The 13,589-nt window shown below is 35.4% G+C and overlaps 1 protein-coding gene across 7 annotated transcripts in view; it reads right to left on the bottom strand.

Annotated features, from left to right (window-relative positions):
- Positions 1-13,589, bottom strand: part of frya (furry homolog a (Drosophila)) — an 89,808-nt gene that overhangs the window by 52,184 nt on the left and 24,035 nt on the right. For all 7 annotated transcript variants that reach the window (XM_051128760.1, XM_051128755.1, XM_051128756.1 and 4 more), the window contains exons 2-12: positions 12,844-13,034; positions 9,026-9,079; positions 5,994-6,133; positions 5,547-5,637; positions 3,396-3,475; positions 3,231-3,311; positions 2,401-2,569; positions 2,169-2,261; positions 1,901-1,999; positions 1,719-1,820; positions 1,538-1,641 (exon numbers count right to left, since the gene is read on the bottom strand). In XM_051128760.1, the coding sequence (XP_050984717.1) occupies positions 1,538-1,641; positions 1,719-1,820; positions 1,901-1,999; positions 2,169-2,261; positions 2,401-2,569; positions 3,231-3,311; positions 3,396-3,475; positions 5,547-5,637; positions 5,994-6,133; positions 9,026-9,079; positions 12,844-12,963 (1,133 nt within the window). In that variant the 5' untranslated portion in view covers positions 12,964-13,034. The remainder of the gene's footprint in view (positions 1-1,537; positions 1,642-1,718; positions 1,821-1,900; positions 2,000-2,168; positions 2,262-2,400; positions 2,570-3,230; positions 3,312-3,395; positions 3,476-5,546; positions 5,638-5,993; positions 6,134-9,025; positions 9,080-12,843; positions 13,035-13,589) is intronic.

Genomic DNA, 13,589 nt, shown 5'->3' with positions numbered 1-13,589 from the left:
TTTAGGTTTCATTGGAATTAAATATAATATTTTTGATTTTTTATTTTCTTTATTTAAACAAACTGCCAAAAGTTGAAATACACTACCAGTCAAAAGTTTTTGAACAGTACGATTTTTTATGCATTTACCAATTTGCATTTATTTGATCCAAAATACAGCAAAAGCAGTAATATTGTGAAATAGTTTTACTATTTAAAATAACTGCTTTCTATTTGAATATATTTTAAATTGTAATTTATTCCTGTGATCAAAGCTAAATTTTCATCATCATTACTCCAGTCTTCAGTGTCACATGATCCTTCAGAAATCATTCTAATATGCCGATTTGCTGTTCAAGAATTATTATTATTATTATTATCAATATTTAAAACAGTTGAGCACATTTTTCAGGATTCTTTGATGAATAGAAAGATCCAAAGATTTTGTAACATTACTATACCTTTTTTTGCATTAAATTGATCAAAAGTGATGATTAAGACATTTATAATGTTACAAAAGATTTCTACTTCAGATAAATGCTGTTCTTCTGAACTTCCTATTTATCAAAGAAACCTGAAAAAATACTACTCAGCTGTTTTCAACATAATAATAATGATAAATGTTTTTAAGCAACAAATCAGAATATTGGAATGATTTCTGAAGGATCATGAGACCTGAGTAATGATGTTAAAAATTCAACTTTCTAATCACAGAAATAAATTACATTTTAAAATATATTCAAATAGAAATCTGTTATTTTAAATAGTAAAAATATTATAAATTTTACTGTTTTTGTTGTACTCTGGATTAAATAAACGCAGGCTTGGTGAGCAGAAGAGACTTCTTTTAAAAAAAACATTACAAATCTTAAAAACTTTTGACTAGTAGTGTATAAAGAATTAAAAGCTAAATGAAATGCCAAATACCATTTTACATTACTTTTTAGGTAGCATACTACTAAGTGAAATCTCTGTTCAGTTTATACTACTATCACCACAACTTCCCCTTCTTGTGTTGAAATCCTCTAAGGGCATGTACAGCCTTTCCCAAACAGCGTCAACCATTTATTACATTAATCTATTACGGATTAGCTGCATAAGACATCTACACTTGTTCAGTGTTAATCTCTTGCCCTGAGGATCAAACATGGGTGTGTATATGGTTTAGTTTGCCAATTTTTCGACTCCCTGTGGACGATCTTGGCGTTCCAACAGCCATCACCCATGACCACCAGCCTCCCTTCTGGTTCTGTCCTTTCTCCACCCATTTCTGGCAGCACTGTCAGTAATTACCCCTCCGCCTGAGGCACGTCGACGTCTGTAATGGATTGCTTGTTTACTCGCTGCCACTAAGAAGGGCTGAGGGGTGCGGTCACACCCCGGGTTCACCGGACTGATGGCCATGGGAGGGGTAGGGTACAGACTTGTTTTTATTTTTTTGTTTTTCAGCCCTCTAGAGCTCCACCAAGAAAGCTGGCTGGTCCCTGGGGGTCTCGAATGGGCGTTTTGGTGGCTTTAAATATATGATTTAATACAAGTAGCCAAGTGGCTGTGCTTACCCCTGTGTTGCAGTGTTGCTCTCGCATTTAATGCGAATCATGTAGACCCACAGAAGTCGGTAGAGGGACTCCAGCGCTACCCTTGCCATTTTAGGGTCCTTGCTCTGTAATGATGAAGCGGTATGTAGTGAGCTGAATCAAAAATGAATAAAAACAAATAGAACACCATGAAACTACATACCTTCAAATTAGAGAGGCAGTTGTTGAGGAAGACATGCCATCTGTTGAGGAAGAACTGCTTTTGGCTGACACACAGCAGGCATGTCACTAGAGGGTACAGAGCCTAAAAAAAACAGCGAGAAGGGTACACAGTGTTCAAAGTGCTCTTAAACAGTATGAAACACTTACGAAAACCAGACTGACCAGAGAATGCTTCTTTCTTGTTGAAAGGTCCAAAGTGGTGTCATACAAGCTCTCCACGAAGTTTCTTAAACAAGGAACATTCACCTCATTCTTGACAGCCTATCAAAGAAAGGATCAAAATGACAAATAATGATTAAAAAGGGTGAAATTTTCTTAAAACAATTACTTTACCAACTGGTCACATAAGGCGGTGTGTGAGTGGTTTGTAATGTGCAAAACACATGAAAATAACATCCAGTTTGACAGATCTTTATAACATTTATCTAACCGCTGCTACGGGAACTAGAATTTCCACAAAGAGTCCCGCCAAAGCATGTTTGATGTCTTTGTCCTTCACTTCCAGGAAATACTGCGCACACTCCTGTAACAAAAAAAGAGTACGGCAGTGAAAAATGTCTAGCTTTCATATTCCTGAGAGCTAATATCACTGGACTGAGTCTCTATATTCAGGATAAACTAGGAAAGGAAGATCATTAAATGTCTTTATATTCTACATTTACCTGCATGAACTGAAAGGAGGCTTCAAACTCTTCTACGGGGTACATTTTGACTCTGAAGAACTTTACGCCCATGATGAGGCTAATGGTGCTTTGGACAACGTATGGGCTCTGCTCTTTTTGACGGAGCTCCTTCAGCTCACTCATGAACCTCTTTTTGACAGCAGGAAATCTACAAAAAGAAATTATGATTGACAGATAAATCAGTGGCTTGAGGGCAAGCCTTATTCTTCACAAGCACTTACAGAGAGTAATCGAGGTGATTATATGTTAGATGAAATGTAAGGCAGGAAAAAACTTTTAGACCTTTTAAGATTTTTTTTTTCATTTCTGTGGCTTTGAAGTTTTAAAAAGGTAAAAAAAAGTTTTACAAAAGTAAACTTTCAGGTTTTCCATGATTGTGGGAACCCTTAAATTAGAAATATAAAATAAAATCAAATAAAATGCAGGTTAAAATGCACAGCATCACAAGTTAGACCCTGCGCTATCAAATAAGACAACCAGAGGCCTGGTAACATGTCTTACGCCAAGCAAGGACCAACAGACAACAGTTTCCCAGAATATTTCACCCAGGAGGAAATAAAACAGACACACAGAAGCAACTGTTCTGCAACAACAAGAAAGGCAGAGTTGTTTTGTAGAGTAGCATACAGATTATAGGAATGACACTTGGAGGATGCTAAGCATCCAAACCACTTGAAAGCATGTGCTTCTGAAGATCTAGAAACTCAAAGGCAGATTTCCAGACCAAGTATGTTTATTGCACATTTCAAAAACACAGCTCGACACTATTAAATAAAAACACTGTTGTCATTGTTGGATTAAGTACTTACTTTGCTTGTGCTAAGACTCCGATTACTTCTGCATAGAGATCAGCTACAATATGCATGTTGGCAGTGTTGGGACCATGATACCTGGTCATAAAAAACAAATGATTAATTTCTATGTCTTATTAATCATATACAATAGAGAATTCAAAGGAGGAAAAAGTCTCTTACCCCTCTTTATACTTAAAGTGCTTAAAAGCCAAGTTAATGACTTCATGGACCAAACCATCCACAACCGGGTGGAGAGGCATCTGGCCAAAAAACACAAACAATATCACTTTTTATAACATGGCTCTCTTGAATATTTCATTCTGATTGGCCAATTATGGTTTTCTGTGATCTCAAATATCTTTGTATTATAATCACTAAATTGTATATCAGAAACTAAATCCATGTCTAAATTTGCCAATTTTGTTGCCAAAGGAAACAATAAACCGTACTTCTATGGTTTTACACAATTTTAAGATGAATAGGACAATTCTGATGGTCTGGCAAGGCAGTAACCAACATAGATCATTGGTGATCCATGGTCCATAGACAAACTTGTACATTTAGTTCTTCTCACTTCCGAATATTTGGTTACATCTGTTAGCTATATTTGCATCCAAACATATTTAGATGCAAATCAAAATGTGTGTCACCTGTTTGAAAACAGAAAATTGGCCTTTAGATGTGTTCAAGCCAGCACTCTAATCAAACAGGTGAAGTTTGCAGCAGGTTGGACATTGTATTACTAAGTTACAACAACTTCCTTTTACATGGTGAAACATCAAACTTTGTCAGGCCACCATGAAAACTCAAGATCTTCGAAATTTAATATGGCAAAGGCCTCTAGATTAAATTAAGTCATTAAATCTCTAGGAGGAGTTTGTTGGAGCATTAAACATGCCACTTCCTTTTGCCAGCAGGTGGTGCTACGTCTATAACTGAAAACGGGCATGGACGTGTTCAGGACATGACTCTTATCAAACGTTAATTTTGGTACAGATCAGACATTGTATGACTGAATTATAACAACTTCCTGTTTCATGACAAAACATTGAAGTTTGTCAGACCGCCACGGACACGCCCTTTAACGAAAACTCAAGATCTTCGCAATTTAACGTCACAAAGGGCTTTAGATTACACAGACCAAATCTGATGTTGATCTGTTTCAATTTCTAGGAGGAGTTTGTTTAAATACAACACCTGAAAATGGCAAAAACGACACAAAACTTACTGAGAAAAAGCCGAATCTATGGCTAAATTTGCCATTTTGTTGCCAAAGGAAACAATAAACAGTACTGCTTTGGTTTTACACAATTTTAAATTGATTGGGACAATTTTGATGGTCACTGGTGATCCATGATCCATAGACAAACTTGTACATTTAGTACATATTTGGTTGCATCTTTAACATCTGTTAGTTACATTTGCATCCAAACTTATTTAGATGCATATCAAAGTGTGCGTTACCTGTTTGAGAACAGAATACTGGCTTTTAGATGTGTTCAGGCCAGCACTTTTATCGAACTGGTGAAGTTTGGGGCAGATCGGACATTGTATGGCTGAGTTATAAAAAGTTCCTTTTACATGGCGAAACATCGAACTTTGTCAGGCCGCCACGGACACACCCTTTAACGAAAACTCAAGATCTTCGCAATTTAACATGGCAAAGGCCACTAGATTAGACTGACCGAATATAATGTTGAAGTCATTAAATCTCTAGGAGTTTGTTGGAGCATTAAACATGCCATTTTATGTTGCCAGCAGGTGGCGCTATGTCTATAATTGAATATGGGCATGGACGTGTTCAGGACATGACTCTTATCAAACGTTAATTTTGGTGCAGATAGGACATAGTATGCCTGAATTTAAATAAACTTTCCGTTTCATGGCGAAACATCAAAGTTCGCCAGGCCGCCACGGACACGCCCTTCAACAAACACTCAAGATCTTCGCAATTTAATGTCACAAAGGACTTTCGATTAGACTGACCAAATTTGAAGTTGATCTATTTAAGTCTCTAGGAGGAGTTTGTTTAAATACAACACCTGAAAATGGCACAAACGGCATAAAACTTGCCAAGAAAAATCTCAATTTGCCATTTTGTTGGAAACAATAAGCAGTACTGCTTTGGTTTTAAATAAAAATTAAAAGATGACTGGGACAATTTTGATGGTCTGGCAAGTCAGTAACCACCATAGATCACTGAATCTATGATTCACAGAAAAACTTGTATATTTAGTTCTCCTTATTCTTGAATATTTGGTTACATCTTTAACATCTGTTAGTTACATTTGCATCCAAACTTATTTAGATGCAAATCAAAGTGCGCATTACCTGTTTGAGAACCTCTATGAGCACAAGAGAGAAGATAAAGTCGATGGCTAGGTCTCTCCTCTCCAGCAGATAATCTTTCTGCTGCTCATCACTGGGAAAAACAGAGAGAGAGAATGTAAACAGATTATGTAAGCCAATTTTGCTCCCACCCTCTCACACATTCACAGACTAAAATATCATTTCTCAATGATGAAATGGAGTTTTGCACTCTGGCTACAGGAAGCAGAAGTCACAGAAACATCTGAGTCACTCAACACCCACTTGGCTATCTGATGTCACTGAGCTATTCTGGCACTATTGTGTCAAATCATCCAGTTTTCATTGAAATTATCAGGTCAAGCGATAATATTGCATTGCAGTCTCACAGAAAGACTTTTTAATACATTTTTTGAAAGAAATCAATACTTTAAGCTTAAATGATCTGCCTTATCTACAAAAAGGACTTACTTTTTGGACTTTGTATTTGATCGCGGTCTATACTCGTGGGATTCATCGTCAACTCCATTCTGTCTTTTGTACCAGTCGAACAGGGTGCGCAAGATCGATGGTAGGCAATATTCAGCCAAGGAGCTCATTGTGCTGATCAACTGAAAAAAAAAAAGAGATCATGTATTAATCTCCACATAAACAAACTAAAAATACACCTATGTAGGCCATGTATTTCATAGTGCATATTCAGGAGAAAGTTATTTTGAGTGTGGTGTTGGTGAAAGCAGGGACTTTGTGCAAACATGTGTTTTAAATGTGCATCCAAGATGCAAAGAAAGCGAGAAAAGAGGAGGGAGTTTGGGTAATGAGTGCAGGAAGGAAAGGCGGTCCCTCGTGAGGACTCAACACATAGGAAAGGGAGGGAGAAAGGGTGGTGTTCAGGGGCCGAGGGTGAACACAGCGAGCCCTTCATTCCCTGATGAATCCTGGGAGAAGAATCCCCTCTCACAGAGGCTGCTGAAAAGCCCAGGGGATCATGGGTACAAACGCAGCCCTGTGAGTTCTGAATGAGGCTGCTATTCACCTGCCTTCAACACACACACATATACGTGCATACAGAAACAAACTTACAAACTCAGGGTAGGGAACACACACTCCACCCAAGCCAGCAATAAAAAGACCTTTCATTCTGGGCTCTTAATACATTTACTCAAGGTTATATGAAAATAAACTCAGTATTTTAGACATTTTGTCTATTTATTGTTTATTGTAGATACTTTTGTTATTCATTTACACATTAGTTAATTGCAATGATAAAGTTTAGGAATAATATTCAAATAACATAGCAAACAATACGTTTTTTTTCTGATTGCTTAGTCTGGCTTTTGATTCAGATTTTTTACTTGCCCTGACTGGCTGCAAGTTTAAAATTTAGGAATGTCAAACGATTAATTGCAATTAATCGCATACAAAATAAAAGTTTGAGTTTGCCTTATATACGTGTGTACTGTGTGTAATTAATATGTATATAAAAATACACACAAATTAATGTATATATTTAAGAGAAATATGTTATGTACAAAATATTTTTATTTATACTATAAATTCTATAAAAATTATAATAAATACATATACTTGTAAATATTTCTTAAATATATACTTGAATGTGCTTGTATTTATATATACATAATAATTACACACGGTACACACACATATATTAGACAAACTCAAACTTTTATTTTGTGTGAGATTAATCGCGATTAATCATTTGACAGCCCTATTAGAATTATATATACTTCTTACGCATTTAAATTAAAAATTCCGTATTTACATTTTATTATATGTTTATCATATTTTAAATATATGCATAATTCTGTTTTTGTTATATTTACATTAATTTTACATAATATTTATATTTTTACACATTTGTCATTTGTCATTCATTTACAAATGAGTTAACTGTAAAAATAGAGTTTGAAATTCACATAACAAAGCTCAACAATAAAGATTTTTTTCTGGTTGCTCATACCCCAACAATGCAAAATTTAAAATTAATTTAATTCCATATTTGAAGAATTTATTTGCAAAAATAGATAACTCCTTTTTTATTTTAAAAAATCATGTTTTTTTAATGTTATCATGTGTTTATCGTGTTTTATTGTGTTACTTAATTAAAATATCCCAAATGCAGTTTGATCGAGATTAGTTGGAATGCACAATGAAAAAACTTGATTTTAGAAAATTTTAAAAACGGAATTATCTGTTTTTGCTAATGAACTCTTCATTTACATTTAGAAATTTAAAAATTCAAATTTTGCCTCTTTTGCCTGTCTCTCTTTCTATATATATGTATGTATTTATTAGCACTGTCAATCGATTAATCGTGAATAACTGCATCCAAAATATAAGTTTTTTGTTTGTCTAATATGTGTGTACTGTGTATATTTATTATGTATGTACAAATACACACACATACAGTATATATTTTGAAAATATTTATATGTATTTACATGTATATATATTTATATTTATTAGTGCTGTCAAAGGATTAATCGCAATTAATTGCATCCAAAGTAAGTTTTTGTTTACCTAATATAAGTGTGTGTACTGTCTATACTCATTATGTATATATAACAACACACATATACAGTACATATTTTGAAAATATTTACATGTATATATTTAGATTCATATAATTTATATTATATATAAATATATTTTAATATATAAACATGTTTTTCTTAAGTATATACATGCATGTTTGTGTATTTATATATACATATTATAAAAGTGCACAGTACACACACATATCGTGCAAACAAAAAATTATTTTAGATGCGATTAATCACGATTAATCATTTGACAGTACTAATAAATATATTTAATATATAAACGACATACTTTCGACATACTTTTCTTAAATATATAAATATACAAAGTACACATAAATATATTTTGTAAACACAAACTTTTATTTTTGATGCGATTAATGGCGATTAATCACGATTAATTGTTTGACAGCACTAGTATTTATATATTTATTTCATATAATTATGTTCTCACATTTTTGGATCAAACGGCAAAAAAACAAAACAAAACAAAAAAAAACTAGAAGTCTGTAATGAAAATTATGTATAGTTCTTTTTGTTGAGCCCTATATAAAATAATCTTAAGCAATTATGCTTAAATTACAGAGAAGTAATGCCTCGTGTACTGATGTGATGGAGCATGCAATGTCTCCTACGTATTGCGAATTTGAGGCATAAAACTTTCTTATCTAATCTATCAGAGATGCAAATGGACTTGTTCACTCCCAGACAGCCAGACAAGCCAAAAACCACATCAGGCTTTTACCGAGGTCACTTTGAATGTTTTAAAGGCCAGACAGATCCATGAATCTCTTTTAATAATTCAAAAAGTCAGATTAATTTTTTGGCTCAGCCGGGAAGCTAAAAGGCAGTCTCTTGTCTTTCCGCTAGGACATCTGTCCACATACTGGACGTGGGGACTTGTGCATATGTTCAGGGGGGCAGAAAGCAAACAGTACTTACTTGGTCAAACTGCGGATCCTCACCTCTCTGAAGAGACTTTACCAGAGGTTTTTCCTGTAAAAACAACAATATGAATTTAATGCATTCTTAAAGTACTTTTTTTCTGAGGAGAAAAAATATTCCTGACGCCAAACGTTTAAACAACAGTGTGTATATACAAACAGGACAACCTGCAGAATCTTACAATGTGAATAAGCTAATCTTAGCAACTATCACAGATCAGACGTGCTGATTAAACAACACAGCTTGTATAAAAAACGAAACTGATTTCGTTCTCCTACTTAGGTAACATAAAATACTACAATTAAGAATTATGTGTGGTTTCTTTTCAGGTGACAGCAATGCTAATAAGTGATTTGGATATTCAAATAGTATTATCATTTTGTTATGCGGATTCTAGGCCTTCTCTGACCCTACTAGGCTTGTCAGACATAACACTTTCAGACTGTGTTAAATTTAATTTGAGCTCATTCAACCCACTGAAGCACCTCTTTTGTCTTAGGTTAATAAATATTTCAGTTGCTTGAGTCATTTGAGGGAGAAACAGATGAGAGGGCAGACAAGGACAGGGCAATATCCCTCAAGGCTTTTATAAGAGGTTAATGGACCGCCTTATGCTCTTGCAGGACCTTTCTCCACTTCTGAATCAAAGGACTGGGGTATTTCCAGACATGTCCAACCCATAAAAACATTTGCATCCGAAGAAACAGAAAAGTAAATAATATTCAGAAACAAAAAAAAAAAGATACTGCATTTATGAATTGCTCTATTTACGGTTCAAATACGGTCAGTCACAGGGATGTTGTTGTGCAAATAAATTGCAGATACTCCAGGTCATATTATTCTTTATATAAGTATATACCAGTTATCAAACAAACTGATCTCTGTTTATTTCACTAAAAATTAAAAGACGATGAGCTCATCCTTTTGGCAGCTGTTTTGGGGATACAATATATCTGTCCTGGGAAAGGTTAATTAACACTAGCCTGACTGTCGGCCATGAAACTAGCAGCTCGCTGTTAAACACGCATGCAGGTAAATCTGCCTGTTGTCTGGGAAATACTAACAAGCCTGGTAAGTGTACAAGGTCTTTAGAGATAAACAATCTCCTTTGTAAAGAGCAAGTATTGTAACACAAACATCATCTGTATTTTCCATGCCTGGCAAGTATAAATTTAATTTCTATTGACAAGAACCATACATAGACGTCAGTGGTGTGCGGTGGTGTTCTGAAAGGAGAAGGGAAAGTGAACTGAAAGTTTTTTTTAATCAAATAAAAATTCATGTCCTATTCGCATTTTTGTGTTTAAATAAACATTACTTACCCTATCTGAAAAAAAAATCGATTTTATATTTTTACATTAACAATGTAATCAATATTCTGTTTATTAAAGCCAAGTATGAAAGTTAGTTTTTTAAGCATTTTACATTTATTCAAACATAATAACTGAAGCCAGAGGATGCAAGGAGCGATCAAGCACTATAAGGCATTTAAGCACATATAAAAAAGGAAATTACCTAGCAAGCATGTAACCACCTAAATCAGTCATTTAAAAAAGCATTTTTGGCAGATCCACGTAATTTACCATAAAAATATATGGTTTTTTTATGTTTATGACTGTTAAAGTGCCAGCTGTGGTCTGATCCTCTTAAAACTTTGCATGTTTGTTTAGAATCATCTGTCTCATGTGCTCAGCAGGTTTCATTAAAGGGGTCATCAGATGCCCATTTTCCACAAGTTGATATGATTCTTTAGGGTCTTAATGAAAAGTCTATAATATACTTTGGTTAAAAAAATCTCAATGGTTATGTAAAACAACATCCTTTTTTACCTTGTCAAAATCAGCTCTGCAAAAATCATCCCATTCTGAGGGGATTATTCCTTTAAATGCAAATGAGCTCTGCTCACCCCGCCCCCTCTTCTCTCTGTGGAGTGACGAGCCTGTTTACTTTAGCCGCATGTAGCCGCGTTTAGTGTCTAAACTTGCTAATTAGCACGTTATTAGGAAAGGCGAACGCAAAGATTCATAAAAAAACCCTTACACTCACTTCTGCTGTAAGTGAAGCTGGATCACGAATGATTCGCGTGGACATAGACGGATATATGTACATCAGGAGCTGCATTCCCTACACAAACAAACATAATCCACTGCATCTTCAGTGGCTCAGATGTCGGGAGTAAATGATGATGTTCATTATTACATCCAGCAACACAACACCTCAATCTGAGATATTCTTGTCTAACTTACATCTAACTTACAACTTACAGAGTTTCGTTCTGATCGGCCTCCGTTAACCTTGTCTAACAGGTACTCTAAATATGTTTTTTGAGATACGCAAATGTCCTTGTAGACACCTGTTGCACTTCAGACCAAGACAGCACACACCGATTTTTCGTGTTAATAGGACAAAAGGTTGCACAGTTATAGTCATTTTTATATCTTATAGCGCCACCAAGTGGCCAAGCTCTGCCACTTTCTGCCTGTGACCTCAGATTGAGCTCTTACATAAGTGTTTGGCAGAGATATCTCATTCTGTTCAGAACTTATAGGTATTTTACTAAAAGTGGCCTTGCCCCTTTTGAACGTTTGCGACAGTGAGTGATAATAATTATTGATATTCACTCTTCAGAGAATATTTCTGCACTGGTTTAGTTCCGATTGGGTGGAAAACCTGAGACTAGCTCACAAAAGTAGTTTTTCAGAAAAATGCAAAATACCTGAAAATTACGCCAGGCTCACAATGGAATCTGACACTTGAGGACATAAGAAACTTGAGCCTGCGACTGACGTTTTAGGAGTTATAAGTGATTTCGTACTTTTGATTGCTGTAACGCACCCATGAGGCAGATTGGGGCGAGCCTGGATCATGTTGTCACATTGCGAGTACTACCATGCCTCCAAGTTTCAAGTCTCTACGACTTACTGTTTGGTCTGCACAAGCAGTTTTACATGGAGATTGCTGATCTGTGACCATTCTAACAATTACAATAGGGTTTCAGCTAACAATATATTTTATTTGTGAACTTGTTTAGTTATTCTTTTTAATAGTTAACTTTTAACTATTATATTTACTTTAAATTTCACCAAGCTGATTACTCACTAAAAAATCCCACAGATTATGTTTTCATACCATTTTATGTCTTACTTTGACATAACAAAGTGGTTATATCTTACTTGTTAAATTAGTCTTCCCATTAATGCCGTTATATTGTTCATTCTGACTGATTTGTGAACGCGGAATGTGCACAAACACAAGAGGCGGGATTTATCGCATGAACCAATCACAGCCAAACACAACCAGTCATATCCAATCATATTGCGATGGAGTCACTGCCTCCTCTCACGTGACTTTCCCCCATTAATTCTCAATTACACCCATGAAACTTGCTGCACGCTTTATATGGTCTGTTAAAACTCAGTGGGCTCAGGGGGGGCAAGAGAGATGTGGAATTCCATTTTAACTTTACCTGTGACGCTGGACAATGTTTCTTTAGAAAAATGAGTGAATTATACACTTTTTAATGTTATGTTGTGTAATATTGGCATTGTTTTATTTTTGTACTACACAATTGTTTTCATCCAATATTTTGAGGAGACACTGCCTCCCTTGCCTCCTCAGAGGAAACACCCCTGTTCGATGTCCTTTGCTGAGCTACAACAAGGATTAGCCAGATTATCTTATATTTCTTTGATAAATTCAGTCTGAAAAAGCCATTCCCACAGTCCATATAGTTAACCATCTCCACAGTCCTCAGAGACAGGTGAGTATTGTTACTGGAATAATTAGACCTTCAACAATTTAGAACTGTAACTCACCAAAGGTTCGGCCATGACGATCCGTATTTTGCGCTCAGAGATGGTTGTGAAGTTGGCGAAGAGGCTTTTGAGCACATATTCGCCCGGCCGGCTCTCAGGGTCCACGCTGACGGGCATCATGGCGGGAGGCCCCTTCTCACCCTGTGAGCAGCAAACCGGCGGGACAGGAGGCTTGCTGTACCCTGGTGAAGCTTTAGATAAAAAACAAAAATAGATAAATAAAAAACATTAACATTATAAATAAACATGTATGTGGAAATGAGGTGTTCTTACTGTGCCTAAAATACCTAAACTCAATAAAAAAAATATCTGCATTATTTCAGAATACAGTTTAATGCAAAAGTTTGGGAAACCCTTGCAGAATCTGTACAGAAGGAAACATGATACATTAGGAGCTGGGGGGTGAAAACTTTTGAACAGAATGAATGTCCAAATTTTTCTTATCTTGTAATGAAGTATCATTTTTTTCCATTTAGTACTGCTCTTCGGAAACAACAGAAAATACTTGCATGTTTCCTGGAAGACAGATTAAGTACAATTTACTCTGATCTTTAAATTCCAAAAGTTTTCACCCCTGGCTCTTAATGCGTCATGTTTCCCTCTGTACAGATTCTGCAAGGGGTTTCCAAACTTTAAACTGTATTCTGAAATAATGCAGATTTTCTTTTCAGCATCAGTGTATGTTTAAACCTTTTTTAATAGCTGTGTTTGAGTCCCACAATTGTCCTCAGTGTGAAAAGATGGAT

Source organism: Labeo rohita, chromosome 15, assembly GCF_022985175.1.
Source record: "Labeo rohita strain BAU-BD-2019 chromosome 15, IGBB_LRoh.1.0, whole genome shotgun sequence".
Classification (NCBI taxonomy): domain Eukaryota; kingdom Metazoa; phylum Chordata; class Actinopteri; order Cypriniformes; family Cyprinidae; genus Labeo; species Labeo rohita.
This window is presented reverse-complemented; position numbering and strand designations above follow the sequence as displayed.